Consider the following 25162-nt stretch of genomic DNA (forward strand, 5'->3'; position numbering starts at 1 on the left):
GGGAACTACATCAGCTCTTTTCCAGTCCTCTGGTAGTTCCCCTGTGTTCCAGGATCTTTGAAAAATATAGTTCAGTGGCTCCGATATCACATCTGCCAGTTCCTTGAGAACTCTGGGGTGTAATCCGTCTGGTCCTGGCGATTTGAACTCATCTAGGCTGGACAGGTGCTCACTAACGATTTTCTTGCCTATCTTAACTTGTGTTTCTGTTTTGTTTTTTGTGGCACTATTTTTGATAGGTTGGTCTGTTTTTTCCCTTTGTGTAAAGACAGATGCAAAAAATGAGTTAAATAGTTCTGCTTTCTCCCTGTTGCTTGTCACCTTCTTGCCACTTCCACCCACTAATGGACCAATCATTTCCTTCACTTTTTTCTTGTTTTTTACATGTTGAAAGAAGCTTTTTTTGTTATTTTTGACTTTGGTCGCAAGCCTCAGTTCATTTTGAGCCTTGGCTTTCTTCACTTCATCTTTGCAGGCTCGGGCTATTTGCTGATATTCTGACTTAGTTATGTTCCCCTCTTTCCACTTTCTATACTTGTCCTTTTTATCTTTCAATTTGTCAGAGAGTTCTTTATGCAGCCATGCTGGTTTCTTTTGAGAGCTGTTATTTTTCCTCTTTGTTGGTATTGTGCTAGACTGTGCTTTTATTATCTCATTTTTCAAAATTTCCCAAGCTTCTTGAGTTGTTTTCCCCTTGAGGATTCTCATCCATGGAATCCTTCCCAAGCCCTCTCTAAGTTTATTGAAATTAGCTCTCTTGAAGTCCAAGACTCTAGTTTGACTGTGTTCTATTGGTTGTGCTTCTATAATGTTGAATTCTAATATTGCATGATCACTTCCTCCCAGGGTTCCTATGGCTCCAACACCGTCTATCATTTCATCTCTGTTAGTGAGAATTAGATCCAAAATGGCTAATCCCCTAGTTCCATTCTCTACTTTTTGGGAGACAAAGTTGTCTGCTAGGTTTGCCAGGAACCTGTTTGATCTTCCACTTGGTGCGGAGTTTGTCTCCCAGTTGATGTCAGGGTAGTTAAAGTCCCCCATTACTATTGTGATGTGCTTCCTACATACCTTAGTTAGCTGACTAGCAAAAAGTTCATCTATTTCCTCTGTTTGGTTGGGTGGTCTGTAGTATACACCTATGGCAATGTCATTTCCCCCCCCTTTTATATTGACCCAAATGCATTCAAGACAGTTTTTATCATTGTTGTACTCTATTTCTGTGAAGATGTAGTTATTTCTTATATAGAGAGCAACTCCACCTCCTCTTTTATTTGGTCTGTTTCTTTTAAATAATTTAAATCCCTCTAGCTGTGTGTTCCATGTGTGAGTTTCATCCCACCATGTTTCCGTAATGGCAACAATATCGTATCTGCCCTCATTAACCTGAATTTCTAGTTCACCCTGTTTGCTGTTCATACTTTGTGCATTGGTGTATAAACATTTGAGTCCTTTGTGGGTGGCCCTGTGTTTCCTTTCTACATAACCTGTGTGGTGCCTGAGTTCCCCTATTGTCTTACCACCTATTTGGTTAGTGCACTTTATATGGCACTCGCTATTAGAGGCTTCATTTTGATTGGTAGCAAGGTTGGTATTCTTGTCCACACACACATCTGTGCTACATGCACTGATAGCCCTATAGTTTTTAAATTGCCGGGGACAGGGTTGTTCCGTATCAATTAACTCCCTGTCCCCGCTGTTTAGTTTAAATTTCCCTCCAGAAAATCTGTGAATTTATAGCCGAGTAACTCAGTCCCTTTTTTTGATGGATGCAAACCATCTCTTTTGTACATCTTTTGATTGGACCAGCTACTGACATCGTGACTAATATATCCAAAGCCTTCCCCTTTACACCATTCCTTTAGCCACATATTGAATTGTGCTATGCGCTGGCCTTTTCCGTTTTGCTCCTTATACACTGGTAAAACCTCTGAGAAAGTAAGCCTACAGCCTATTCTGCTAAGTTCCTTCCCCAAGCTCTGGAAATCATTCTGCACAGAGAGTACATCTTTTTGGGACAGATCATTAGTGCCAAGGTGTACAATAGCCTCCACATCACAGTCCTTGCTGCCATTCTTGATTATTTTAGAAATACGCTTCTTGTCCCTACTGGCAGTAGCACCTGGAAGACACCTGACCTCTTTCAAAGCCTCTGTGTCCTTTCCTAAATTTACATCCCTTATAATTGAATCACCTACCAGAAGGTAGCTTCTCTTTTTGGGAGCCTTTCTATTCTTGCATGACTGATGTGCAATACCTGATTCACACTTCTCCCTATCAAAATCTAGTTCTTCATCTCGGACCACAATCCCCTGCTTATTTGAGTTATCTTCACAAATACCTTTACCAGTCTCCTTAATGTCCCTATTAAGGTCAGCAAGAGCACTGTAGCTGTTGTGCAGGGACACAGCGAAAGCTTTGTGTTTATGGTTCACAGCTCTCACCCTGCCAGATCCCACGGTTGTCCACACTGCCCTTTTCCTGCAGGATCTTTGTGGTAAAGGGGGCTGATAGCAGGGAGGCTTACTAGAGTAGAGGGGCTGAACTGGACACCTAATTTCTGCCCGAAGAGCACGGATTACAGACCCTAGGTAAATGATCTGTCCTTGTAGGCTAGTGATTTGTTTACAGATAGGGACATGATTGTCCACTAGGACTCCAAGATCCTTCTCACAGTTACTACTATTGAGCAAGGTACCCCCTATACCAGTGGTTCTCAACCTGTGGATCGGGACCCCATTTGGGGTCGAACGACCATTTCATAGGGGTCGCCAAACAATGCAGTCCGCCATTCCCCCCCCCTTTTCCTTAGCTGTGCTACTCCCTTTTATTCTATTGGCTTTTGAAAGCCAATAGAATAGACTCTCTTGAATAGAGTCTAATTCTATTGGCTTTCAAAAGCAAATAGGAATTGTCCAGGCTGTCTCTGCCCTGCTGAGCCCGCCAAAAGTCCCATTCTGCAAACGGTGCTGCAACAGTTGAGTAGTCCTCGACTTACGACCGGTTGAGTAGTCCTCGACTTACGAACGGTTGGGGGTCACAGCATTAAAAAGGTTGAGAACCACTGCCCTATACTATACCTGTACATTTGGTTTTTCTTGCCTAAATGTAGAACCTCATTTTTTTCACCATTGAATTTCATTTTGTTAGATAGCACCCAGTGTTCAAATCTGTCCAGATCCTCCTGTATCCTAAGCCTGTCTTCTGAGTGTTGGCTATTCCTGCCAGCTTGATGTCGTCTGCAAATTTGATGAGTTCCCCATCTATCCCCTCGTGATCCCCATCTATTATGATCCCCATCTATCCCCCAATGAATATGTTGAAGAGCACTGGGCCCAGAACAGAGGCCTGGAGCACCCCACTACACACTTCCCTCCATGTAGATGCGGTTCCATTGAGGACCACACGCTGAGTACGGCCAATCAGATAGGGTGTCAAGGTCGGATAGGTGTTCTCTTATCATTTTCTTGATTATTTTTTGTTTCTAATTTGTCTTTTGTAGTGGTTTTTTTTTGGGGGGGGGGTAAACTGGGCTATAGTTTTTTTGTGTGTGAAGACTGATGCAAAGTATGAGTTAAGCAACTTTTCTTTCTGCCTGTTGCCTGTTATTTCCTTGCCATCTTCTCTCTTTAGTGGACCTACAGTTTCCTTCACTTTTTTCTTGTTGTTAATATGTTGGAAGAAACTTTTTTTTATTATCGATTATTTCTCTTGGATTAGATTAGATTGGATTAGATTGAAATGAGAATTTTCATATTTTTAAGAATATGGTTTTTTAAGAAATATGTCTCATCATATGAGACTGAGTCGGATCGTATGAGATTAAATGAGTCTGATCAAAACCAGCCCTGGGATTTTATTGTCTGAAATCAAATGTGATCTTATTCTATCCTAAATCAAATCAAGGTATCCAAGGGTTATCAGGTCCCAAAGGCAAAACAAAACAAAACAAAACCCCACCATCTTCTTCCTGGCTCTACAAACCATTTTTATAACTAAATTTGGTGCTATGCTTCCTGAGGTGGTTATCGCATTGTATGCAATGCTAAAACAGTCCCATAATATAACCGATGTTGAATACTCAAAAAGTTTGTAAACATCAGGTGTTCATAGCATATCATTTAGAAAAAAGCAGGCATGATTATTTAACCAAATTTGTAATATTTTCAGAAAGGGAGTAAAAAAGCAATACTTTTAAATTCATTACACTTCCGCCCTGCTTTTCTTTCTACTGGATCTTAGAACCAGATATGTGGGTTCCCCGTTGACTTCCTTTTATACTTTAGTTATTGTGAATCATGTACCTTGAAGTCATGTCCTGAAAGAAACTCTTATGAACACACTAACAAAGGGCATTTGCCTAAACAAACTAGGTTTTTAATCTAACAATCTTTCCTACTTCATTTTTCATCATTGTTCATTGCTAAGGTAAATGAAAGGGGGGGGGGTGTTTCAAAACTTGCACGTTCCTAAGAGAATTTCAAAGACTTTCAAAGTCGGTAACTTCAAATTTTGCTTCTTACTTAAAATGGATTTGGGCTCAGAATTAGAACCCATTCGGCTTTTCTCCCTTTCTCTCTGTCTGAATCCACCCTGAAAGCAATCTCTCTGAGAGGAAAAGAATAGTTAGAAAGCATAGCGTTTACTACGTTATATGCATTCTGAATAAAGGAATGGCAGAAACTAAGCTTTTTTTTTCTTTCTGAAACGCTGAATTGCTCATTAGCTTCTCGCTCGTCGTTCGCCGTGTCAAAGCCAAGCTGGTGCGTGCAACTTAGCCAGTTTTCTTCCTCTGCCTGCGAGTGTGTGTGGTTGGGTGTGTATGGTGTGTGTGTCTTTACACGCACGAGTGGCTCATTCGTGGCTCGGCCAGTTCCTCACCAAGCCAAACCTCCACCTTGTCCTGGATACGATTGCTTCCCCCTTCCCTCCCTCCCTTGCTCGCGCCGTCCTCCCAATATTATAAGCCGCCTGGTTCGCTCCGAGGTGAAGATTCAACGGGGCCACTCCAGACTGAATTCTTGGCAAGTCGTGAGGACAGGAGGGGGGCGTGGTGGCGGCGTCGCGGTTTTAGTACAAGCAGCCAGGTAGACGACGGCACTACCTCCTCCATCCACAGCAGCGTGCCCCCCTTCCCCCCCGTGCCTGAGCTTCTGAATGGTCCATTCCAGCTGAGGAGGGAAAGCGAATGTGCCGTCCGAGGAGCAGCGCTGCGCTCTTCGTCCTCAGCTCCAGTCGCGGAGCTCGCGGCGCAGGACTGCGGGGGTCCAGCCGCCGCGGAAGAGACGCGGCGGAAGAGACTGTGCGCTTGGGCTTCCCGCCTCTTCTTATCTCCCGGCTTCGTCCGAGGGACGCAGGTTCTCCCGGAGTTCTCTCCCCACAGCCGGCGCTCTCCGAGTCTGCCGCGCTCTTGAGGGCACCCACACCGCAGTAATGCCTGAGCGTGCCTGCGCGGGGAGCCCTCCCAAGTCCCAAGTGGCTGCCGGCTCGAGGTTGCCGCGCGCTCGTTAATCGAAGCTCCCCAGCCTTTTGGGCGCGCTCCTTTCTCCTCCCCCCCCCCCCGGTGGCTTCAGCCTGAGCTGGATTGCTGTAGCCGGCGAGCGCGGCGCAGGCTGGTCCGGTTCCAGTCTCTCTGCCGGTTGGGGAACTGATTGCTCGCTCCCCGCTTTGCCTCTGAGTCGCTCGCTACTTAGGCTTTTTGCTCCGGCTGGCGAAGAAGGGGAGGCTTGTGCCATGTAAGCGCGGCCGAGGGAAGGGGCTCTCCTCCTGCAGGGCCAGCCGTCAAAGGAAGTGCGATTTCCCCCCCCCCCCCCATCACCCCGGACAATGACAGCCATGAAGGAGCAGCAGCAGCAGGCGCAGTCTAACCCAGGCAACAGGGGAGGCCAGGCTCCATCGCAGGACCAGGTAGGACTCGCTGAGCGGCGGGAGCGAAGGCATTTCAGCTGGCTTTGGGTGGCTCGGGGGTGTATGGTTCACTCTGTGGCGTCTGCTCCCCCCCCCTCTCCTGTTTTCCTGTTTTCCTCTTTGCGTGGTTCCCACTCCTCGGGGGATAGAAAAGGCCGTGGGCAACGCTTCTCCACGCACTGGTCCAAGTTGCAAGAAATAGTCGCGGGGGGGGGGGAAGGGAGGAAGGAGGAGGGCAAGAAGAAGGAAAAGAAACCGAGGGAGAAAGTGCCATTTCTTTCGGCCAGGCTGAAGGACGTGACCATCCAATCAATGCCAAAGAAGGCACGGGGGGGGGGGGAGAACTAAGTGCCGCCGCCTCCTGGGAAGAGGCGCTTGGAGACTTGGTTTATAGACGCTGGAAGGACCTTGTTACTTACACTGGGAGTGGCGGGGGAATCTTCTGTAGGGAAAGGATCGGAGATGAAGTGGGTGCGGTGGAAGAGGAGGTGTTTGAGGGCTCCTCGCTTTCCCCCTCTTTTGGAAGTAAAGTATTAAAGGGAGCTTTTAAACGGATCTAACGGACCACCCATCCCACTGACCTTTCCCAGGGAGTGGAGTCAGCGGAGTGAGGGGTAATGGTATATAATTACAGGAAAGAGACGCTCGACCGAGGGAAATCTGTAGTCATGTTCATCCTTTAGAAGTTTCGAATTAAATAATGCATATATATATAGTATTAGATAACTAGTATTAAGAAATGTGAAGGGAGTGGGGGGGAGGGAAGAGACAAGACAGAATATTTAAAAAAATGGAGAATATAGGCTGTTTCTCTCAGAATCCTTTGCTATAATCTAGAGGATGTTCTCTATCTCTGCCTTCTGTTCTGAACTGGCTTCTTTTGTTTCTTTTTCCTTCCCACCACTTTTTCTTCTTCTTGAGAAAGTCAGGCTAAACAAAATCTATTTGTCTTTTCCTCAAGTAATAGACCTGGAGTCAGCTAGTAGGTCATTGGTTATTAGTGGCTTCTACAGAGAGGAAGGAGCTGGCTGGCATTGCCAGAGATGGTGCTGTGCTCTCAGCAGAGGTACAAATTCTCTCTCCCTCTCCTCCTCCTCAATTACTCTGTCTGCCAGAGCAGTGAAATAAACTGGTGCGTATGAGTCTGTATGGCAACTTTTGGCATTCCCAACATAACAAAAAATAAAATCTACCACCTATTCATAGATGGTTTGGGGGCTTTTGGGTTGGAGCTTGCTCACTGCTCCACTTACAAAAGCATCCCTTGCCAGAGACTAAATATTTTACTGAAAAAAAAAAAAATAGCATGATTTCCACCATCAAAACTCTTATTTCATCACTTCCAGCTTTGGGGTTTTATTTCTGTTTTTGTGACTCTGTGTATTATTAGATCAGACTAAGGGAAGCATTAAAATGATGTTGGCAATTTTAATACTCAAAAGTTAGCTATAGCTACCCTTAAATTACCCAGCATGACCAGAGAGGAATGTCTGTTTTTGAAGATAATCATGGAAGTCATAAATATCTTAGGCATTGTTATAGTAGCACATCATAATGCTTCTGAATAAGACAAGACAAACCAAAACATTTATTTAGTAATCATTTATTGCCACTTTCTGCTCCTGTGAATCTAAAAAAAATATTTTGCATAACCCTGAGATACTACCTGCAAAAACATTGCAGAGTTTAGAAATCACTTACAAAAGAAAGCGTCTTTGCATGCAGTTGCATGGATTTTTTTTTCAAAGCACTGAACTCAGAAAGTTTCAGCATTATTCTTAAAAGTCTACTGTTATGAGTAAAATCAGTTAATTAATTAAACTTGTTTAAGAAAAAATGAGTGGATAGTACTTTATTCCTATGTACAGGAAAAATCAACTTAATTCATTATCTTTTTATGTTCTAGAGAATTCTTTATATTGTTCCTTGTAATTATTTCATTCAGATTTATAATATGTCCTATTAATAGTTCTTATTTTCTTATTGTTATCCTGATCACTCACTGTTCCATTTTATAGCTAATAACTTTTGCTCAAATTAGCCAATAAATTGACCACAGTGTGGCAGCATTTGAACCTGTCTTACTGTAATGTGAAAATCAGTTTTAGCTTCTAGCAAAACTTAGTCATAGTTCATATCTTACATTTAAAACAAAAGCAACCGATTATAATCGATTGTGTGGACTGATATTCTTTAGGTTTTTGGCATGTTGGAATGCAAAACATAGTATAGGATATTGGAGCCTGACATGGGTGTGACTGTTAAGGGAATAGAAGCTGGAATTATGATAGATAACTGCATGAATGCCAATATGACAAATTTTAGCCAAACTAAATATAATACTAGGAATTCTTGTTAAGAATTTTTATTTGCACACATAGATATATTCATACAGTCAATAATAATTAATAGTCCTAGTAGCTAGTTTAAAGATAAAAAAATTGAATTGAAGGAATGCTAAACTTCTGTTATCACATTATCACCATTAGATAAATTATGCCACTCACTCTTGTATCCCATTGAAACTATATTAGTTCTGCAAAGAATTTTATCTGTGGAATGTGTAATTGCTTTAGTGTTCATTTTTATGAGTGTGGTGCCTTTATACTCCCTGTTTTCTACATCTTCGAATATAAAAGTCTGTAATTTAGCTTTTGTTGCATAGGTGGAACAGATATTCTTGAGTATTGGTCTTCCACGGTCTAGTTCAGTCTTCTTCAGCTTATTATTCTTTGATTCTATTGGACAGCAACTTCTGTTTCCAGAGTCAACCACCAATTTGGTCATGTTGGCTGGAGAAGATAGGTGTTACAGCTAAAATCATACCAAATTGAGATGGCTCTAGCATAGTTTGAAGTTAGAATTGGGATATATTATGAAATGAGGTAAACAGCTGCATTACAATATCTATCTATCTATCTATCTATCTATCTATCTATCTATCTATCTATCTATGTAGGTCTTTGGTTATACCGCGAAACCCTCAGAAAACATCTATCTATCTATCTATCTATCTATCTATCTATCTATCTATCTATCCATCCATCCATCTATCTATCTGTCTATCTATCTATTTATCTATCTTTTGTTCAGCTGCACATGGAAAAAATCATTTACAAGTCACAAATAACAAATGTAGAAAATATGGGAAATGATAATTGAAGTGAGTAAAATGATAGGTGAAGTGAATGAAGTGCTATACCTTCAATCAAAGAGTCACTTTTGTGAGATGGGTGGCCATAGAAAATAAATGAAGACTAGATAGATTTGAGCATTCAATTCAGCAAAAAAAAAAAAAAAAGAAAGAAAGAAAAAGGTTTTCATACTAAGTGTTGCTTCAGTTATTAATGGTAATGAGATGCATTTTCTTTCTGTTATTATACTAAAACATCCAGATTTAAACTACAAGCTATAAGATTGTCCCCTTGAACAGCACAACCATTTTTCATTTGCATGCCGGGCACAATGGAGATTAGAAACAATTGCTCTCTCACCTGCTATAATAGAGCTGATTTGATCTAGTGCAGGGTGTCTAACCTTTTGGTTTGCCTGGGTTGCATTGAGGGAAGAGGAATTGTCTTGGACCGCATATAAAATATATAATATAATTACTGTATATAACTCACATAATAATGTTAAAAGTATATGATCTGGTGGGATTGCAGAATAGAGTAGAGTAGAGTAGAGTAGAGTAGAGTAGAGTAGAGTAGAGTAGAATAGAATAGAATAATAAAAGAGTTAGAAGGGGCCTTGGAGGTCTCCCTGCTTGAGCAGGAGACCCTATACCATTTCAGACAAATGGTTGACCAGTCACCTCAGGTGATGGAGCTCCCACAACTTCTGAAGGCAAGCTGCTCCATTGGTTGATTGCTCTCACAATTAGGACATTTCTCCTTAATTCTAGGTTGCTTCTCTCCTTGATTAGTTTCCATCGCTTGTTTCTCGTCTTGCCTTTTGGTGCTTTGGAAAATAGTTTGACCTCTGAAATATTGGAACACTGCTTTATGTCACCCCTAGTTCTTCTTTTCATTAGATTAGACCTACCCAATTCCTGTAACTGTTCTTCATATGTTTTAGCTTCCAGCCCCCTGACCATTCTTTTTGCTCTTCTCTGCACAATTTCCAGAATCTCAGCATCTTTTTTATATTGTGATGACCAAAACTGGATTCAGTATTCCAAGTGTGGTCTTTGCAAAGTGGTACTAGAACTTCACGTGATCTTGATTCTATCCCTTTATTAATGCAGCCCAAGATTGCATTGACTTTTTTGGCTGCTGCACACTGTTAGCTCATATTTAAATGCTTGTTCAATAGAACTCCAGGATCACTCTCACAGTTACTGGCATTGAGCCAAGTTTCACCTAGTCTGTACCTATACTGTTGGTTTTTCTTGCTTAAGTATAAAACCTTACTTTTATCTATGTTGAATTTCATTTTGTTAGATAGGGCCCAGTGTTCAACTTTGTCAAGATCTTTTTAGAACTTGATCTTGCTACTCCTGCCAGCTTAATGTTGTCTGCAAATTTGATGAGTTTCCCTTCCATCCCCTCATCTAGATTGTTTATGAAGATAGTACTAGACCTAAAACAGAACCTTGGGGTACCCCACTGCTTAATACCCTCTTTATGGATGTAGTTCTATTGAGGACTACATGTTGAGTATGATACAGTATGTTAGCCAGTTACAAATCCATGTGCTGGTGGTGCTGTCTATCCCACATTTTTCTAGCTTGCCAATAAGTCGTTTGTGGTCTACTTTATCAGATGCTTTACTGAAATCTAAGTATACTATGTCCACAACATTTTGCTGGTCCACTAATTTAGTCATTTTGTCAAAGAATGAAACATTTGTTTGGCATGACCTATTTTTAAAGAACCCATGTTGGCTTCTGGTTATAATTTTGTTTGTTTTAGGCAGATTTGTTGCTTGATTATCTTTTCCAAGATCTCCCCAGGTATTGATGTCAGGCTGATTGGTCTGTAATTTCTTGGAATTTTGTTGTTGTTGTTGTTGTTTTTACTAGCTGTCCAGGGTTGCATGTGGCCTGCCCATTAGACATGTCTGATCTTGCTGATTGGTTAAAAGCTAGGCTTGTAAGCTGGAAAGTCAGCAGCCCAATTTGAGATACATCCTGAACTGCTAGATTTTTGGCCTGGATTATGTATTGTATGAGAACAATAGGGATGCCTCCAGGGAATTTGTAGGCTTTCGCTATGTATGTTAAAAGTGCTCAAATCTATCAGAAGAAGCAGCCAATTGCTTTTTATCAGCCTGCTGTTTTCATGGGATTTCAGACAATAGTTTTTAATAAATATAGGAGAAACCACAGATATTCTACAATCAGCCAACAAAAAAGATTTGGAAAAAAGGAAGGAGAAAAACAAGAAATGCAGTGTACCCCTGCAGCAGGCAAGTCGGGGAATACTATTTCTTGACTGATAAAAATAATCAAATACATCTTATAACTAGGAAAACTGAAAGCTATAGTTTTTTTTAAAAAACAACAACAACAGTTAAACTAGTCAGTCTTGTTAAATTATTTCTGTTTATGCATGTAGCCTGTGGGGCAGGGAAAGATAAATAAGCAGCTAGTTAGATACATCTAACAATTCTCACTTGGATTTGGCAGTATCAAAATGTGTGTTATGTATTTTAAAGTGTTTACTATTAAGAAGCAGAAATAGACAAGACTGACAAAGAATTGGATTTATTCCAGATTTATTCTCTATAGAGCTGACAAGATTATACTTATATCTTGCTTTACTCTTTTAATTTTTCAAGTACCAAATTGATTCATGGATATCATAAAACGGAATTCTGCCCTATAATCTTAATATGGCCTCCTGCTTCTATACTGAAATAGCATCTAACTTGCTCACATTTTTAAGAATTATGCATAATTAGTGAATAATTGTGAATGTTGAAAAAATGGGTATTCATATATGATACTGTATACTGTTTATTAGTGGCCTGCAATTTTTATGACTGCAGAAGTATCTTTTAGTTTCCAAAAGTGTGGAATATGTTCCTGGCATATAATCATGAGATCCAAGTTCATAATTATTTTATTGCAAACAGGCTTTGGAGGAAAATTGAAAACAACAATAACCTTTATATTTGAGTTGCAAGAAAATACATAGATAAACCCAAAATCTATTTTCTTTGGATAACATTTTTGGGAGTTGTTCATTTGTTGTAGTTAATGTTGATTTGATTTTGATTTACCTTGATCCAATTAGCATTACTTCACCAGGATTGTCTACAAATTACTGCTTTTTGAATTCTTACAAGGACATGTCTTTTGTTAGTCCCTCATCAATCTTGTGTTCTGTATGTATGTATGTATGTGTATGTATGTATGTATGTATGTATGTATGTATATATATATATATATTAGAAAAAAATAATTACTGTAATAAAAACTAATACTAAACTTAGAGAGAGAAAGGAAAGTAAAAAGTGTAAAGAAAAAAGCAAAAAAGAAGAAAAGAAAAAGGAAAGAATTAAAGAGAAATAAAAGAAATATATAAAAAACGACTTCCAATCTTCATCACAAGTATAAACAAGTTTGGTAGTTCTTATAAAGTTACAAACAGATCTCTGATCATCACATAGCCCATCCCCTATCCATAAGAAAATCCATAAGACATCAATTTTTCAATGCTGGTATCAGAATAAAGACTTATAAAGCAGTGATGGCGAACCTTTTAGAGTCCGAGTGCCCAAACTGCAACCCAAAACCCACTTATGTATTGTCGGGTGCCGGGTGGGTGTGGCCATTGAGTGGGTGTGTCCAGTTGGATGGACATGGCCCATTGGGTGGGCATGGCTGTGGTGGTAACAGCAGATTGGGTGGGACTAAAAAGTTCAATCAATGAATTCCAACTTTGCGAGATCTTTTTTTTTCTCTGCAAGAAGTTGAAATTGATTGATTGATTGGACCTTTTTTTTTTTTTTGCACAGGCAGCGGAGGCCTAAAGTGAAAAGGTTTTATAAAACCCAGCTGAAGGCCTAGGACTGGGGCGACGGCGCCCATGCCCACAGAGACAGCTCTGCATGCCACCTGTGGCACACGTGCCATAAGTTTGCCAGCACGGCTATAAAGGATTGCCAGAATTTCATAAAAACATGTCTTTTTTAACCTTGATCAAATAAACTAACCTTATATTCCTTCCTGTTACCCCTGAAAATCTTAATCTTTGGTTCAGTATTGTCATAGGATTTGATCTCTCTTTGATTCTTCTTTGTCCCATCACATACGTTTCTTTGAGGTTTAATAAGCCTCTTTTGTAAAACCAATACAAATACATTATGCCGGTCATTAGCTTGTTCATGTATTTGTATTTGTATTTCCTCCTTCATTTTTAAACCTTCAGCCATTTTCTTTTCTATGTCCAGTAAAGATCAAGATCATGGTCTTGTATTTCCACTTTAAACACCTTCTTGGTGTTACTACAGTTCTTTTTTAACCCAATATTTCTAACTCCACTATTTCTTCACTAAACACAATTTGTTTCACTTCTGTCATTCCTTCATTAATATCCTTTAAACATATCCATAGACACATACATCATTACTGACATTGCTGATATTGTGGCAATGGATTTTTGATTCCAAGGATTTCCTTTAATATTTCAGATATCACAGCATTTTGTGTCATTTTATAAATCCCAATCCTAAACAAAATCAAAGACAGGTTTTGTTTTTCTTTTTGCCTGGAATCTTTCCCTCCAGTGTCCAATTAAAAATATAAACTTTCTAATCTTTGTTATCAAATATAGTTCACAAAATAATTCTGGTTCCCACAGAAAGCTATTTATTTTATGTAATTATTTCTAAAATCTTAAAGTGAAAGTTTCAATATTCCAAATTTGCCTCAACATTTAATTCATTTATAACTTTTTGATTCAAAATTTTGTTTAGCTTTTTGCCATTTATTTAAAATTCTTTTTCTTAAACTTAAAGAGTTATTTTTTCTTGTGTTCAGAAATGAAAATCCTTGCTATAATACTTAAGTTCCACTGTGGCCATTATTATTGCTTTCAAAAAACAGACTAATTTTACCTCCTCTAGTATTATGTTCTTTTTGCAATCTAATATATTCTCAATAATTTTCTCTGTCTCCAAATTTAAAAGCATCCATTTTATTTCTTCAGCCTTTTTGACAATCCAATCTTCACTCTTTGCATTAGAACTTAGAAAACTAAATTGATAATATAAATCTTTGTTGTCAAAGTGAGGTCTCTGCATTTTTTATATTTTTTCATACTGTAATGCAATTTGAGTATAAATTATTTCTGTAGTATTAGCCCTCCTGCCATCAAGAATTACTCAAAACAGAAGAATTTCTACTGTAGCATGCTCTCTACTTTTTTGACCATGTATTTCTTCTTAATAAATAGATTTTGTATTAGCATATCTTTGCAACTTGTAGTGTAATGTTATATTATGAAACTATCATTCTTTTTATTAATATAGCCATCTCAATATTTGCTTTTTATCACTAACTAGACAACCCATGCTCTATTGGGTTAATGTTTCAGAGATTTTTTTTTTAATTGAGAGGAAAAGAATGACTTTCAGTAGAAGCAGCCTCCAACTTCCTATCAGCTTTCCCACTGAGTTTGTGGGAAGCTAGCAGGGAGCACTGGAAATGTGGAAGCTCTGGTCCCATTTTCCATTGCAACCTGTATATTGTTTAATTATGGTAAATCATAATAAACCAGGAATCTTGGTTAAAAGTACATTCCATTAGTGTGCTGAGTTTGTCTGCTTCTTACTGCTTCTTAGTAAGTCTGCATGACTGCATATATATTGCATATATCTCTTTATCTGATTTGGTACTGTGCATAATCTTCAGCTTGAAAAACAAATGCCTTTGGGATATCTTATATCCTCTGCTGGCTTCTATTTTATATTTGTACATGTTTGAAATAAGAGGCAATATGTAGAACATAAGCAAAATGGTCTTTGCATCTTTCTGTAAATTTTATATTGTTTCACCAACAATATAGATTTTTTTCAAAAGGACTTACACTGAGTTATAGATTCATGTTGTACAAATAAAAATAGTAAAAATATCCAATATTTCTGCAAAAATGCAACATTTTTATTATCTATCTGCTCTCTCTCTCTCTCTCTCTCTCTGTGTGTGTGTGTGTGTCTGTCTGTCTGTCATCTATCAACATTTCTTTCTAGATGAGATTTATCCTATTCTCATTCTTCACACATACTGTACATGTTAAAAGCTTCTATTTTATGTTTGAAATTTATGAATGATATCCAAAGGTAGAACAAGGAGAGAAGAAAACCTACCCATGCTGGAATAAAATATTAAAGTATTCATAAATCAAAAGAATTTTAATAATTTCTGTTATGAATCATCTCTTTCTTAATGAATGACTATATTTTCAGGCATATTTCAGAGCTATAAAAATTGAATACTTGATGGGTAATAATAGGAAAAGTATAGTTTCTCAAAGAATGATCAGATCACAAAGTGTCTGAAATTCATGAAGTCCTTAACTTTCACTCTATTGAAAAAATTTCCATGATTAACCTGATGAAAACATACCTTTAAATGATGGGATATTATATAGAATAGAATTTAATAATGACTAGATCAGTGGTTCTCAACCTTTTGAATGCTGCGACCCCCAACCGGTCGTAAGTCGAGGACTAAACCAGTCATAAGTCGAGGACTAAACCGGTCATAAGTTGCGAACTCCCCAACCGGTCGTAAGTCGAGGACTTTCCCTGCCTGGGAGGGCTGTGCATGCGTGGTGCCACCCCCTGTGCCGGCTGAGGCATAGCTGGCAAGTGGCAGAGACGGAGCAGGCCGACCACCAGCTGGGCCACCAGCTGGCCCAGCCCAAGGGAGGTAAGGCACCCGCTGGAAAAGGGAAAAAAAATGGTGGACAGCCTTGCTTGGCGACCCTCGTGAAATGGTCGATCGACCCCAAATGGGGTCGCGACCCATAGGTTGAGAACCACTGGACTAGATAGATACCCTTTAAGAATCATAGATTGATAAAGATCAATTTCTATTGTTTAATTATTATATTAATTAAACACATGAAAACGAGAAATAATCTGAAATTATCTAATGATATGTGTTTATATAACATAAATAATTATCAGTTCTGATAAATCAGTACATTTAATCTATATAAATCTAATGCATTTTTCTTTTTGACAACAAATAGTGTGTAGTGTTTTTAAACATTCTTTTTTAACTTTTATTTTTACTTTTTCCCTCTTATGCATTACCTAATGACTACCCCATCTCACTGTGGTTTCAGCATAACACTTTAGTGACCAGAGATGCTTGTCTCCTATCAGATATATGAGCTATGTACTTATTCACTGCATCTCAGAGACTAGTATACAGCTTCATTTGAAAAGATCCTGAATAAAATACAATGTTACCCAATTTGATATCTCCAATGCAGTTTTCCGTTCTTATGTAGCTGCCATTCATATTTGCTCCAGAAGGAGAAATTTGTTCCAAAAGAGAAAATATTATTGGGTTCATCTAGCACAATGATGGTGAACCTTTTAGAGGCCGAGTGCCCAAACTGCAACCCAAAACCCACTTATTTATCGCCGGGTGCCAGGTGGGCATGGCCCACTGGATGGGTGTGGCTGTGGTGGTCATGGCAGATTGGGTGGGTGTGGCCAAGGTGTGGTCTCAATGTTGCTTGTGGGGAGGGGTACCTCTGGGGGCTGGACAGGATTGGGGGAGATCCAGGGGGTCTCTTGCAGGTGGGGCGGTGGGCAGGAGGCTTGTCCTGTGGGATGAGGCGAGGCAAGGCCATTACCATTGTCACAGGGCATTGTGCCATTGTCACAGGGCAAGGGGAGGCAGGGGTCGGGGCGGCTGCTACCTGACACCATCGGCCCCTGCACACAGAGGCCAGCGAGCGTATGGGTGCTGGGATGCATCCAGCCACATGGGATCTCGGTGAGTTAGTGGGCGGCTGGTTGAAGAGGGACGGTTGCCATCTCCGGGGCATGGCGCGCGTGCCCACAGAGAGGGCTCTGAGTGCCACCTCTGGCACCCGTGCCGTAGGTTCGCCACCACTGCTCTAGCAACTTCAGGAGACAGTGGAGTACAGGGCCACCTGGTGTACTATGGTCCCTGGGGTCACAAAGAGTTGGATTTAGTGACTGAACAACAACAAAAGCAATTTAATGGTTAGGATTGTTTTTGTTTTATGCTTCTGTGAGCTTGGGCTTCATATAGTATAATTAATGATTTATTTACTGTATTATAGTTTCAGCATACTAATACCAAGTCACTGAACTTCTCTTATAAATTAAGAATATCAAAAATATAAAATACCAAGAAAGCAGTGAAAAACTATCCCATGGCAAAAGGAAAATAAAGGTGTTAGTAAAAAAAATAGTTTGCATTTTAATGTAAACTTCCAAACTAACCAAGACATTGGAAAAAATACCCAAAGGCATTGGGACAAGCATCTTTGAAGCAGCATTGCAAGATACAGTGTAATCACTATAAATGATTACATTTATACTTGTTAAAATGATTTTTATGTTGTGGTTTGGCTTACAGTCACTTTTGTGTGAGTTGAATGGCCATATAAAATTGTTGAATGAATGAATGGTATATTCAGTGACTTCAGTCTTGGAATCCTCATTTTTAAGTATGGGAAGAGATACTCATTCAGATTATAGGGTGATAAGTAGAGAGAAGCACAATGGCCATTCAAAATTTTCCACCACATTTGTGATTCGAGAAAGAAGAGATAAAAAAAAGTGTGTAAAGGCAGGACTTGTTAGGTGTAAAGTTTTTCAGCATTATTACTACATTTTAAAAAGTATGTATTCTGTACATACGATTTGTTCTTTGTGTTGCCTGGTATTTTTTTTGAGAATTGTTTAAAACTTGTCCATAATTTGGTACAGAACTGAAGTTTTTATGGATCAATGTGGCCTTCCTTCCTTCCTTCCTTCCTTCCTTCCTTCCTTCCTTCCTTCCTTCCTTCCTTCCTTCCTTCCCTCCCTCCCTCCCTCCCTCCCTCCCTCCCTCTCTCCCTCACACAGGGGATCTGAACAAGGGAGCATAATCACAGTATAGATGTTTATTATTTATGTTTCATCACTGAAGTTTTGAGACAAAGGTGTGTGAAGTTAATAGTAATTCCCATTACATTCTTATTTTTTAGTTTGCTTAGTTGTTTTATGTTGGATATGACTTTTCTCTGAAAAAGTGAATTGCAGAACATCCAACTTTCTTATTTTTATTTTTTTACAGCTGGTCTTATATATTCTGTTTGCACTAAAAGAATATGACAGGGAGGTGACAAGTCACTTTCAAGCCCAATGCCAATCTTTCCCTTTTGTATCTTAGCAGGAAGTAGATATAATCCGATAGGAGAATCTTTTTCATCCTTAGAAAGCTGATATTATTCAGGGTCAAACAAGTCATCACAAAACATGATTTGTCGCCATCCCTTTCTTTTTCAACTTTTAAACATACAGTTATACTCCGTTTCACTAAGCTAAATCGAATCTTATTCATAAATACAGATATGAACAATGCTACCAGTGTTAAATGACTGTGTTTCTTCATTACAAAAGAACACTAAATGACCGACAGTCCCAGAGCTGAAGCAGAAGCTGAATCATTCATTTTTAGTCCTGGTTAAAAATAGATCAGAAGAGATTGATTGGTTGTAATAACTCAGGGCTTTGATTAGTTGTTTATGATTTTGTGTTATTCTTAATATCAGACAAAAAGTGAAAACAAAATGCACGTATCCTGAGAGTATTGGTGTAATATGTAACATTGGACCTAAGGTCCAACATAATTGGACCTTAGTGAAAAGGAAAACAGAATAATTTGTGAGGAAATTATTATTGGAAGTCAGCAGTCATTCAAAGAGCAGAAAGTATTAATTTGATTTTTAGTACAGGTGGTCCTCAGCATATGACCATAGTTGGTACCAGAATTTCCACTGCTATGGAAGGCAATTTTTAAGTGATTTGCACCTGATTTTATTGTATACCCTCTATTGCCATTATTGTTAAGTGAATTACTGCAGTTGTTAAATTAATCATGTGATTGTTAAGCAAATCCCTCATTGACTCTGTTTGGGAAGTGCAAATAGTGATCACATAACATCTGGACACTGCAACTGGTGTAAGCACAAGAATTTTGGCCATGTGACTATAGGGATGCTGTGCCAGTCATAAGTGTGCGGACTGGTAATAAGTCATTTTTTCAGCGCCATTGTGATTTCAAATGGTCACTAAATGAATGAGTGTAAGTTGAGAACTACCTGTATATAACAATGAATAAAGGAAATCTGGTTCTGCCAATATGTATGTATGTATGTATGTATGTATGTATGTATGTATGTATGTGTGTGTATATATATATATATATATATATATATATATATATATATATATATATATAGTTTGTTCACTGACCCAACTAATGCATATAGATAGAAAAGTGGTATCTCAAAATGTGAGTTCAGACATAGGCATACTTTGAATAAACTGATTATGATAAATGGGGCAAATTAAGCATTCTCTAAGCATTAATGTAGATCAAGATCTATTTATATTTTGAAGGATAAAGGAAATTGTCTTAAGGTGATACTAGTTATACTATATTATATTGTTGAGCTGTTGGTTTATATTGTTATTGTTATTATATTGTTCAGCTATTGACCATTACATGGTTTAAGAAATCAAAGGCATAACCTGTGAAAGGTAATCTCAAAAACAGTTACATTATCTGTATAAAAAGTAGCAAATATCTTAGTGAATATCATCAAAAAGTAACATATGTACCGTATTATATTTTTTATCATAACTAGCAACTGAGAAATAAAATACCGGTAAATGATAGATATGCAGAAGTTTCAGTCGGTTAGAAGTTAGGGAGTGTTTAAATGGAATGAAAGTAAAAAGTAATAAATAAATGTTTCTTCTTTTAAAATATATCCAGCTCCTTTAACCATTATTCAGAAGTTACAGTATAGTCTTTAAGCTGTTCACCATTCTACATTGGATCCTCTGAATGTAATTCTCTTTTTGAGTTTCTTAAAATGTGTTGCCCCAACATTGTAGAATGGATCAGTTGCTTCTTATGATCTGGTCGTGGTGCTTCTATTCATGGATCCTAATATTTCATTCACTTTTTTGTTTATTAATTCACATTTAAGGATGAGCTAAAATACTTCTAAGGAAGAAATAATCTTTCAAAACTACTATTCACTTATTCATCAGCTACAAATAAACTTCTCATAACATCTAATTCAGGGGTGTCAAACTGCCGGCCTGTGGGCTGGATGCGTCATCCGGAAGCCGTGCCCATCCTATTGCCGGCAATGGCAAAACCGTCCCGATATGTTGCGTGACGTCACGTGATGTTGTGAGTTTGACATGTCTGATAATTTATTTGCCTTAAATAAGGGCACACCTAAGATCTGTTCAACAATGCCAGTGAATGTGTATGTTGGTTAAGGCACTGGGCATGAAACTGGGAGACTGTGAGTTCTAGCCTCACCTTAGGCACAAAGCCAGCTGGGTGCCTCAGGAAGCAGGCAAGGGGAAACCACTTCTAAAATCTTGCTAAGAAAACTGCAGGGTCTTGTCTAGGGAGTTGCCAAGAATAAAACAAATAACACAGAGAGAAAGAGATAAACAGACAAAACACCTGACTCAAAGGTACTTAAAAAAAAAATCTATAGTCATACATGTGTGCATTTGAGGTTTGGAAATAGTTTAAGAGATGTTTCACTTTTAAAAAAAGTGAATACTTTTTTGAAAATATTCCTTAGGAGGGAAAAAAAAAACACCTTTGCAAGCGGTATGGCCCCTGCTTCTGTTCAATAGATTGGTGCTTTACTTGAGAAAATGGTGATGTGAAGCACTTCACCTCCACATCTCATTTAAACCCCAAGGCATTGCCTCCACAACACAGAGTCCGTGCTGAGGGAAATCCCATCTGTCTATTATAGAACCTATTATTAATATTTCATATATATGTTACATTTAAATTTCACTCATCTAAATAGTAGTCATTAACCACAAGCATTGGCAGGGATATTTAATTTTATTTCAGCTTCCATACAATATGTCAAGTATCTTATTTAGGAAAATGAAAATTGAAACCCTTTTAAAAGGGGTAATTTACTGTAGCAGTTAAGCACTACTGAATTGTGTTGCCAACTACAGCACATTTTTTTTTTCATTTCATTTATAGTTAAATTTGATAAAAGAGTACCCTTGCCGTGGTAACCTATTGTCTTAACAACAGATATGCCAAGATAAAGAATACCTTATGAGCGGAAAAAAACATGGAAACAAATATAATAAAATAAAAGAAGGCCTCGTATTATGCATATTTGACAGAAACATTGAGATAGGTATCCCTGAATTTTAACTAGGCATTTATAGAATCACCTTATTTGATTATGAATTCCCATAAGATGTTGTGGAATTTTGAGTTATTTTAGGTATTTCAATATATTGTGGCATACAAAAGACAGAACAGTAAGTTGTATTATACATATAGTTTGGGCCAAGTATCATATGCTCAGTAATTTTAGATATACTGTACTGTATATTGTATATTAGGTATACTGTGTATTTTATCTATCTTGCATGATACAAATCACTAGCATTTTACCAAATCAGAATCAGCAAATAATTTATCACATAGTACAGGTTTTTTTTGTTGTTGTTGTACTGTTTTGTTGACATTTTTGTTTTCAAGAATGTTTCTAAACTTCTGGGGAGGTATGGTGAACTGAAACTGTTTCTGCCAGAACAGAGCCAATAACTGTGGCAAAGACTAAATAATTGCTAAGGACACTTGTGGATAAATAGAGAATTGGAGATCACCACATGTGCCCCAGATAGCTGCTTCTCATGAGGAGACCAACAGGACAGCAGTATTTATGGTTTTGAGTGCCAGGACACAAAGAGATTAACCATCTTGTTCCAAATATATGAACTCTTTTTAAAGAATACTAAGATAATAATTAATTGCCTATTAACTATCTCAAAGCTATGACAAAGAATGACAAGTTTTAAAAGTCACTGGGTGAATTTAGCTTCAATTTTGAAGAAAAGAAAAATTAATTGCAAGCTTAAAAAATTAGAAATAAATAGCCAAAAGCTAAATAAGATTTTGATCTAAGAAAGTTACAAATGGATTAAGGACATGTTACATAGGGGGCAAAGAGTTACTAAATTTGTCCCATTCCTTCCTTCATTTCTTCTTCCATAAAATAGTTAAAAATTCTTTTCAAACCAGATGAAATGCTTTCAAAAAGATGGAGCAAGGTTTTACCAATTTATTCTGTAACTAACTCTTCCATCCTTTAATAGTTGCTATCTCCAGAATATTAAAGACATGGGGTATCTGTTTTCTTCCATTTGTTGACATCTGTATGACTACTTATTAGATAGATTATTCTTTTATGGCAAATTAAAATCTTTGGTCTCATTGTTATATTTCTGAGTATTAAAAAATACAATAATCTTGAGATGAATATTGTACAAGTTCCTCTTCTTCTTTTTCTGTTCCTCAGTTGCATAAAATCTGGTTGAGTTCTAATGATGCATATATTAAAAACATTAAAAATCTTCCTATTCTTTTTGTTTTCCCTTTTCTGTGAGCTGCAGTTAAAACTAGAAAATTTCAAATTAACAATAGAACCCACTTTCATTTGGGGGAACTATGTTTAATGTAGAACCTATTCCAAAATGTTCCTCTAGGGAGAAAGATTCCCTAATAGAAATCCCTGAGAAAGAATAATAGAAGCAACAAATGTACTTAAACCCTGAGGTGAGTGAGAGGACTTGTAATTGCTCTCTTGGTTGTATGTATTCTTATTTCTGTTGAGAATCGCAAGCTAAATCCTATATAGTGGGAAGTAATGTAGATGGTACAAGGGAAAAGCTTAATTATGATCAGATGAAGGAGTGCCTACTTCAGGGGTCTCAAACTGCCAACCTACGGGCCAGATGCATCATAGTGAAACGATGCCTACCCCATTTCCGGCAAGGCAAAAAAAGTCACAATACGTCGTGACACATCACATGAGGTTGCGAGTTTGACACCCCTGACCTACTTGAAAAAATTGAAAACTGCAGTAATGAGAACAATTCAAGAATGATACCTTCCTTATGTGAAGGAATGCTACAGTGCAATTCTGGCTGGCAGTTGAGTCTTAGGCAAGGTTCTGAGGCTTAAAATACTTCAATTCCAAACTGTTGAATGATAGAATATAATTGGCTAATGTGATGGAATATGCACTTGGAACAGAAAGAGTGACTTGGCAACACAGAATTTTTTTCCCAGGGAGATACCCAAATTAAGAGACTGTGCAATCCCAAACTAGATGGGGGAGGGAGGGGAGGAATTTCAGGTTAGCCGCACTCTAGAATCTCTTAGAATATTTCTAATAGATTAGAATAGGGGTCCCCAACTTGTGGGCCACAGCCCACTACTGGGCTGTGGCCACTTGGTCACCGGACTGAGTGAAGGAATGGCCAATGCATGTGCACACATATGTGTATTCACACACCCCACTCACACTAGCAGTGGGCATCCCGCTGGCGCAACCACCACCCCACCCTGAGCATCCCTCCAGCGCTACCCTGTCCCATCCTGAGAGTCCCGCTGGTGCTACCACTGCTTCGCCCCAAGCGTCCCATCGGCACTAGCGTCGCCTCACCCTCAAGCATCTCGCCAGCACTAACATCACCCCACCCCTGAGTGGGGCAGTACATGAAACCACGCCCCCTCCAGTCCGCAGAAAAAATGCTCTCCACGGAACCAGTCCCTGATGCTCAAAAGGTTGGGGAACTCTGGGTTAGAAAGTTATGGCTTTAGTTTGGCAAGATCCTGTCTACTGGGTGTAAGCCAATAAAGGGTTAGACTCAGTTAGATTTCATTGTGTTTTCTCTGGCCTTGGTCCTGACAGCCAACCTTCATTTTGTTGGTGTTGTCTGTTATACTGCTGGATTAGATTTTCTCTGAGATATTAGCTGAACTTGTTTTCTCCTGAGCCAGTACTGCTTTGTTCTGAGCAAGATACAGTAGTTCCTCACTTTGGAATGAGACAGAATGTTAGTCAAAGGATTACAATTAACTTTATAGTGCATTGCCATTAGTTTTAGATTTAAAACTAGTAAAGTTTGGGTTATATTCAGCTGGTTATTTCCACTGTTTCCTGCAGTCAAGGCTTCTTTAAGAATATGGATTAATTTATTAGTTTTATTATTTCATCCTCCTGATTTAGCTTCATTGTGCTATCTCTAAATTTCTCAGCTCTCCAGGACAGATTTTGTAGGAGGCACAAGGAAGATGGGCATTAGCAAAAATGGTTCCCATCCTATTCTGCTGATAACCTGTTAAGGGATTATTTACCAATTTGATTCAGATTTAATTTTTACAGTTGGGTAAAACATTCAAACAGCACTTCAGAAATTATGTTGAATTGGAAAGAGATAAGACAAGATCCTTAAGAAGGCTCAACAAAGTTGCTTCAAAAGCTTTCATTTCCACATATACAGGTAGTCCTCAACGTATTTAGTGATCGTTCGAAGTTACAATGGAATCAGAAAAACTGATGTATGACCGTTTTTCATACTTACAATTGTTGTAGCATCCCCATAGTCACATGATCAAAATGTAGTCACTTGGCAACTGACTCATATTTATGATGGTTGCAGTGTCCCAGGGTCATGTGATCCCCTTTTGTGACCTTCTGACCAGCAAAGTCAATGGAGAAACCAGATTCACTTAACAACTGGGTTACTAACTTAACCTCTGCAGTGATTCACTTAACACCTGGGGCAAGAATAGTCATAAAATGGGGCAACACACATTTAACAAATGTCTCACTTAGCAACAGAAATTTTGGGCTCAATTGTGGTGGTACATTGAGGACTACTTGTAGTCCTACATCCAAAGGATGCAGCTGGCTCAGAAGGGCCAATGTATTTTAAAAGGCATTCAGCTGGTTGCTTTGTATAGTTTTGTTAATTAGGAATTAACTTTCTTTTAATTATAATTTTTATGAAGAGAATAGAAAGCAGTTATACAAGAAGAAACACATGCATGTTTTTGCTTAGGGAATTTAATATAATTATCCATCAGTGTAATACATTCAGCTACATAATTTCCATCTTTTTAGCTCCTGGTGATGAGATAAATAGCAGGCAGATTAATCATGCTGGACTTTAAAAATGAAGCACGAAA

General features: G+C 38.5%; 1 protein-coding gene across 5 annotated transcripts in view; it reads left to right on the forward strand.

The window, feature by feature from the left end:
- The window catches only part of DPP10 (dipeptidyl peptidase like 10), a 621333-nt gene that overhangs the window by 365793 nt on the left and 230378 nt on the right, over positions 1 to 25162 (forward strand). For 2 of the 5 annotated variants that reach the window (XM_039328207.1, XM_039328208.1), the window contains exon 1: positions 5798 to 5907. The exons of 2 other annotated variants lie outside the window; for them this stretch is intronic. In XM_039328207.1, the coding sequence (XP_039184141.1) occupies positions 5827 to 5907 (81 nt within the window). In that variant the 5' untranslated portion in view covers positions 5798 to 5826. Of the gene's footprint in view, positions 1 to 5797; positions 5908 to 6426; positions 6522 to 25162 lie in introns of those variants that run through there. One more of the 5 variants, XM_039328211.1, reaches the window with a different exon arrangement.

This window comes from Crotalus tigris, unplaced genomic scaffold (assembly GCF_016545835.1).
Source record: "Crotalus tigris isolate CLP2741 ecotype Arizona unplaced genomic scaffold, ASM1654583v1 scf7180000024374.3283719, whole genome shotgun sequence".
NCBI lineage: Eukaryota > Metazoa > Chordata > Lepidosauria > Squamata > Viperidae > Crotalus > Crotalus tigris.